Source organism: Hermetia illucens, chromosome 4 (genome assembly GCF_905115235.1).
Source record: "Hermetia illucens chromosome 4, iHerIll2.2.curated.20191125, whole genome shotgun sequence".
Taxonomy (NCBI): domain Eukaryota; kingdom Metazoa; phylum Arthropoda; class Insecta; order Diptera; family Stratiomyidae; genus Hermetia; species Hermetia illucens.
In genome coordinates, this window is record NC_051852.1 from 53,332,150 (window position 1) to 53,339,811 (window position 7,662).

At 43.0% G+C, this 7,662-nt stretch overlaps 1 protein-coding gene across 1 annotated transcript; it reads left to right on the forward strand.

The window, feature by feature from the left end:
• Positions 1-4,433: 4,433 nt before the first annotated feature.
• LOC119654666 (glucose dehydrogenase [FAD, quinone]) lies at positions 4,434-6,472 on the forward strand. Its single transcript, XM_038060160.1, has 2 exons — positions 4,434-5,988; positions 6,044-6,472. The coding sequence occupies exons 1-2, from the start codon at positions 4,471-4,473 to the stop codon at positions 6,443-6,445; spliced, it is 1,920 nt and encodes a 639-aa protein (XP_037916088.1). The 5' UTR covers positions 4,434-4,470; the 3' UTR covers positions 6,446-6,472.
• The last annotated feature ends 1,190 nt before the right edge of the window (positions 6,473-7,662 follow it).

Sequence of the window (7,662 nt, forward strand, 5' to 3'; positions counted from 1 at the left end):
CGGCTGTCGGGGGCCGAGTCTACTCGCACTACCTAGCAGCCGCGGGCCTGAGATGGCGAAGGCTTACAAGCTGTGCCAAATCAAGGAGAATTTGGCCCGCTTATAACATAGCCCGATCACGAGAGCTCCTGTGCCAGACGCGTGCAAATGCATTCAAGATTACGGCGGTCTGCACGGGGCACTGGCCCATAGGGGACCATGCCGCTAGGCTCGGCTTACCCTACAACTCGCATTGCCGAAGCTGCGGAGAAGGAAGGGAAACCCTCATGCACTTTCTCTGCGATTGCCCGGCTCTAGCTCGAGTCAGGCTGCGGACACTGGGTAAACCATTCTTTGGGGACCTCGGTGAGATTTCTAGTTACAGGGTCGGAGAGCTGCTTTCCTTCGTGAATGCTACGGGCTGGCTCTGAGGATCCGAGCCAGCTGGACTCCGCTTCCCTGTTCCTATAACAACAGTCACGGTCTTGGGAGTTTGTGGCATCAAAACGGCGCACCAAAGCGCTAATTGGGCTCCTCGGAGCGGCCACTGATACCTACCTACCTACCTACAATGTTAAACAAGTAAGGTGTCATATGTCAGGTTTATGTCGATCGCCGTAATGAAGCCCGCATGATGCCCGAATGACTTCGCTAAAAGAGCAAGAATTGAAGTCAAGTAGCAGCAATGGAGTCTACGTGACTTCTTTGAAATAAAACTTAAGTGGTCCACTTATAGCAGATTAATGATCAATTACAATTTTTTGTTGTTAATAAACACATTTTAATTTTTTTGTAATTGGCTAGAAACCCCCCTTAAGTTCATCCTAGTACCATGCAGTGATATAGGCTATAATATAGAGCATGATCTTACCAAGTTTGGTGGAAATCGCAGTATTACTAACAAAGTTATAATACCTCAAATTTGTTGCTTCTTTGAAAATTGAAGACTATGAATGTCAATATCACCCGAAAGTGAATACTCTCACATAATATATGGATATATTACGTGCTACGTACAAAGAAATACACAAAACCTTTCGTACCTGAAGCGTATAGCTTCCGGTTTCCCGACTTGTTTAGACTGTGTTTTTAGATTGATTCAACGATTTTTCAACATTTGTAATGGTTGTTATTGGCGTAAGTAATCCACATGACAGTTGAGATCGCCTGCAACGACGATATAATGATAGGTAGGCACGGTATAGGTCTTTGTGTCAAGTAGTTGCTAGAAGGCACCCTTCTTAGCATTGGGTAGACCTGGGTGCATTGCGTATGCGCTGAAATGAATCGTACAATCAGCTGATATAATAGTAACGTTCATCAGCTGGTCATCAAATCGCTGGACTTCTTTGATGGCATCACGCAAACCCTCTGAGATGGCAATGCCAACTCCATATTACATGTGTTTGGTACCAAAATAGAGAAGTTTATAACTATTTATACCGAGTTCGCGTCTTATGTCGCAACCTTAAGCATCGCAATATCAAGTTTCTTGTAGAGTCCAAATATCAATGCGCCTTTGCCGAAGAACTCTTGCGAGCTCCTCGAGGTTCCAATATTTTACATGCGGAATAATGTACTTACTTGTCCATATATCGCAACAGAACTGGTTCGCGTCCTGTGGAGTCGACTAAGGTGAATGGTTTACCATTTCTCCGAAGCTTCTTACTGAACGCGCTCATTTTTCGTTTTTTTATGACAATGCATTTTATTAGTCGCCTGTTCCGAGGCCTGTCACAAAAAGAGATCAGGTAGGATTAGTGGAGGATAGTAGAGTAACTCCAACTATACTTTATTTATCACTTTCCCTAATCTCAGCATTTTAGTTTTGTTTTACTGAGGATAGTACAAAGTACATTGCTTCATTGCCTCAAACCTCCTTCATCTGGGCTTGGGATCAGCATGCTATGTAAATAACATGGCGGAGTTTCACATCTTGCAGCGTTGAAGCCTTTTACATAATATAAGTGGAGATTCCCACTGTAGATTCTTTCATTCTTTAATGGGCTTTTCGCAGAGAATTTGCAATGTAGTCAATAAACAATAATTCTCCCATATACCAATATTTCGAGAACAACTTGTTCCTTTCTCCAGCGCCTGCTACAGCTCACAGATGATATTGCATCTCTCGTTCCTGCGGATGTTTGGGAGTTTGATCAAACGATTAACTTGCTGGAATTTTTAAGTTTAACCACTTGTGGAAAAGAGGGTTATGCAATAATAGTCATTATTTCATTGAATTTCAAAGGCGTTCTGTTCACAAGACCGAAACAAAGATGGCTTGATAGGCTGGAAGGTAATTTAAAAGCCTCGGGACTCCATACAGATCAGAATTTTGACGATCAAGATGGGCGGTCCCCGTTTCTGAACGCGACAAAGGCTGAAGAAGAAGACGAATATTATAAGTTAGTATATACAGGATGCGGCAGCATAACTTCCTTTTTTAAAATGCGCGCCACTCAGTTAGTTGATGTCATAGCGGAGCGCTAGTGGTCTCGTTCAAGAGGGGATACTGTAAAGTTTTGTCCCGACATGGTTTAGTCGCCATCATGCGTTGGAATAGTGAGGAGCGTGCCTTTGCCGTTGAGGTTTACTTTTCAAGCGGATGTTCGGTTATTGCAACACAGCGTGCATTTCGGAATCGCTTTAATTTAGCCCCGTTGGCTCCCGTCCCAGACCGCAAATCAATTGTTACATGGGTAACTACATTCAGACAAACTGTAAGTGCGACAAAAGGAAGAACTGGTGTCCCTCAGCCCGTTAGATCACCTGACAACATTGAAGCAGTGAGAGCATCAATGTTGCGATCGCCACGGCGTTCTACGCGCAAACACGCATCTGCCCTTGGACTATCCGATCGTTCTGTGAGAAGAATTCTTCGTGATGATCTTCATTTTCATCCCTATAAAATGGCGATAGTGCAGGAACTTTCAGAACGTGACTTCAATTCTCGGATGAACGCGTGTGAGCTTCTTCTTGATGTCGTTCCCGAGGGTGCTATTGTTTTTTTAGCGATGAAGTCCATTTTCATTTGTGTGGGTCAGTTAACAAACAAAACATGCGCTACTGGGCTGACACCAACCCTCGAGAATTGCATCAAAAGCCTTTGCATTCACCCAAAGTCACAGTGTGGTGTGCAATTTCCTCAGCTGGAATTATTGGTCCCTGGTTTTTTGAGGAAAATGAGGTTACAGTGACAGTGAATTCGGACCGGTATGTAAACATGCTACAGAATTTTTTTCCCACGGCTAGAAAATTTGGATTTGGGGAACACTTGGTTCCAACAAGACGGTGCAACAGCACACACTTCAAGAGCATCGATGGCTGTTTTGAGGGAACACTTTCCAGAGCGCCTTATCTCAATTAGAGGCGATTTGGAATGGCCGGCACGCTCTTCCGATCTGTCCCCTTGTGATTTTTTTCTATGGGGTTTTTTGAAATCCCGTGTTTATGTGAACCGTCCAAGAACCCTACAAGATTTGAAGACCACCATCCAAGAAGAAATTGCCAACATGACACCTGCTATGCTAACAAGAGTCATGACAAACGCCAGAAATCAGTTTACGCAATGTATGGAGAATGGGGGACGTCACCTAACAGATTTGATCTTCAAAACAATGTAAATAAAAACTTTAGACATGTACCTACATTATAAAAAATAAATAAATATTTTCCGATGCATACAATAGTTTTTATTGAGTTTTGAAAAAAGGAAGTTATGCTTATATGTTTATGTGGGGGAATTCCAACCAACTGGTTGTTTTGGCTACTAGTTTTACTTTTAACTATCTTACTTTGTTAACGATCCATTATCGCTATTGCATCTGAAGTTATATTCAGAATCTCTTTAATAGGGTTGAAGTGTTATTCAATCAGCCCAGCTAGGGTAACCCATATTGAAATTAGATATATGTATTATAAACTGGCAAATCAGCGAAGTTATGTTCCAGAAGACTATCTTAAAGTTATATCTGCCACTGTTAAAGTTACTTCTGCTACTGTCTTTTAAATATATGCAATAAATTAACCTTTCTACTTCCTAGGTTGGAGTATAATTAATTGAATGCTATAGTTTCGATTTGTTTGGCTTAATATTTTTGATTCACATCCCACTTAGAAATCTAGTGCCACATATGTACGCGGATTCGTTCAAAATAGTTAAAGGTTGGTAGCTTCTGATTGCAATTTAAATGCATACTTGATGGCATTCTTACGCAGTAGCGCCCAGTGAGAAATATGACTAGTTATCCCTTGCTACTACTCACAAGAACACAAGAAAATGAAAGCCGGTCAAAGCGTGATGAAATATTTATGCTTCTTCCACGCACCATTTATTAAGTCATCGAAATAGTCCATCAGCTCGCTGGGTCTCGCAAAAAGGCTTTATGTCAGCAGATTTGTAGCCCAGAAAATTGCAAGCAGGAATGCGTTCACGTAGTACTCCGCGGGTAGTTAAAGCGATTAGATCGAAAATACAACGGGAAGGCCACCATGGTAACTGTCCATGGATATTATACGCTAGTTCGTATATTTATGAGCCTTGGACCTGGCCTGTACGCCATAATCCTGCTCATGAAAGGAGTTGAAATTGAAAGGACCGACATCATCGATCCCGAAGGACGAGTGAGCTCGGTGCCCGCGAAAGATATAGCGAAAATGTATGATTTCGTAGTGGTTGGCGGCGGATCCGCGGGAGCTGCTTTAGCAGCGCGTTTATCCGAAATTCCAGATTGGACAGTTCTTCTGCTGGAAGCTGGCCCCGACGAGCCAGCCCTTACAGACATACCTCTTATGTACCCGGTATTTCAAGGTGGAATATACGATTGGCAATATAAGACCGAGCCCTCCGATCAATATTGCCTATCTATGGAGAAACAGCAATGTCATTGGCCCCGTGCCAAGTGCTTAGGTGGTTGCAGTGTCCTCAATGCTATGTTGTATGTGCGCGGAAACAGACGGGATTACGATCGCTGGGCGGAGTTCGGTAACGTCGGGTGGGATTATAACAATGTCCTCTACTACTTCAAAAAGCTGGAAGACATGCGAATCCCGGAGCTACAGAACAGTGAATACCATAGCGTTGGGGGTCCGATTTCAGTCGAGTTTTTCAAATTTGTGACTCCGCTTTTCGACTTTTTCCTTGAAGCTGGACGTGAATTAAATTTGCTTAATTATTATAACGACATGAACGGTGAAAGCCAAACAGGATTCACACGCGCTCAAGGGTCCATCCGCGATGGGCTAAGATGCAGCTCGGCGAAAGGCTACTTAAGACCAGTGCATAAACGCCCAAACTTACACATATCGCTAAAATCATTTGTTCACAAAGTCCATATTGACCCAAATACGAAAAGTGCTACGTCGGTAAAATTCGATGTGATGGGAATTCAGAAAGAAGTGTTTACCCGCAAAGAAGTTATTCTCTCGGCCGGTGCCATTGCAAGTCCACAGTTGTTGATGTTATCTGGTGTAGGGCCCAGACGGATGTTAAGCCAATTTAACATTCCAGTAATCAAAGATGCTCCCGGCGTCGGAGAGAATTTGCAGGACCACATTGCAGCAGGTGGAGCCAGTTACCTCATTAATAACGACATCACCCACCAAATTCTCTCATTCATTATTCCGAAAATGTTCAGTATCCCCAACGTCGACCATTTCGTGTTTGATAACAAAGGGCCTTTCTATGCGAATCCTCTGTGTGAGATCATGGGATATTTCAGCACAAAATACCAAGATCCAAGCCTTGATTGGCCGGACGTTCAGCTGTTCATGGCCAGTTTAGGCTTCAGTTCTGATGGAGGCTTGTTTGAACTCATGGGTTCAGGTATCAGTATCAACGCTTATGGAGACGTATTCGAACCAGTTATCTATAGAGACTCCTACACAATAATCCCACTAGTCATGCGACCTAGAAGCCGTGGACGTATTGTTCTGAAAAGTGCTAATCCTAAAATTCATCCGCGAATCTATGCAAATTATTTCCAGGATCCCATGGATATGGCAGTGATGGTAACTTTTGAGATTTACGAATAAAATATTCATCTAAACTTGTGCCTCTTTTAAGGTGGAAGGTTTGAAGTTTACCTACCAAGTTTCTCAGACCAGAGTGTTCCAATACTTGAATGCCACTTTGAATCCGTACATCAGACGAGCCTGTCCCAATGTGACCTATTTGAGTGACCCATTTTGGGAGTGCTTAGCTCGTCAATTTTCACAGACGATTTACCATCCATCCGGGACTTGCAAAATGGGAGTTATGGAGGATCCTATGGCAGTGGTGGATCCCAGACTTCGAGTCTACGGGGTAACGGGGCTACGTGTAGTTGATGCCAGTATTATGCCGACGATAGTGAGCGGCAATACCAATATTCCGACAATGATGATCGCAGAGAAGGCTGCAGATATGATTAAGGAAGAATATTACCATTACAGTTATAAACATTATGTATCACAAGGATATATGTAAATAAATAAACAAGTTTGTTTTTGTTTATTTTCTTCAATCTATATTACGCAATGAAAATGAGGCTGTCAACTCAGCACAGTACAGCAATGAAGAACAACAATGAACTCTTAAAGGACCGAATTTGCTTTTATATTCTCTTGGAACTGTTTTAGTTAATCTCACTCTTTACTGATTTGTAGTTTATTGTTTTTACGCTACTGTGTTCATTCGCCTGTTTTTTACCAATTGTGGAGACTACTTACGCAATACATGCTGCTAGGCCACTCATCGCCACAGCTACACCGCCTTCCTGGTTCTAGAGAAGACGTTTGCCTGCGAAATACACAAACTCATGTGGTATACATTGCAGCAACATCTAGTGCCAGAGGAATTCGTTTACTGGGTAGAGAGAACAAGGCTCATTTAAGGCCTACTAGGCAGGAAGCACTCCTTTTACCATTTTTTAATGGCTCTTTTTCACTCGTTTGTGGAGTAAAAGGTATCGCCGTTGTTATTGGTATTTTCCCCATTTTATTTTCAGTAAGACTGTGCTTCAGTTTCATTGTCATCATCATCATTTTCTTCTTCCTACCTCGTTTTCCGGCTTGCTCGGGATATCCGGGTGCGGGTTGTGGGAGGAAGGTCTTGTTGTTCTCTGAAACGTCTCGATATTTCTCCTTCTTTTGTTGCTTGCTTGAAGAAAACGTTGAAAATTTCGCCATTTTAGTGGTCTTCCAACTGATTGTCTTTCACAAACCTCTAAACCCCCACTCCCCGCCCGAGACTAGCAGAACTGGGTCCATTTTTTTAAGGGGGCCTGTCAAATACGCTATTACCAAATTGTGCATTTTTAGCGTTTGTCTTGGCCTAATGTGAAACCAGCAGCTGATGATACAGAAAATTGGGTACTGGGCGTCTATCGAGGCTGGCTGAGGGGAATCAGGGTTGTAACCTTTTTTTATTGTTTTTCTAGCGATGCAGTTATGAAGGCTTCGCTTTTGTTCGAATGCAGCGAGTTGAGTTTGGGACGGCGGTTATGTAATTTTGTTTTGATTGTGAAGGGACTTAAATGTTACAAAACGAATCAGCATGGTCAAAGGGTAGTATAGGTCCCGGGGCGAAACGTGGATTGGTACCCACGATGGAGCATAAAACCTGGGAAATGCCTGCTGAACCAACACCAACAGCTCTACTACCAAACCCTATCTCCACCTCCACGTGGTGACCGCTGGGAGCTC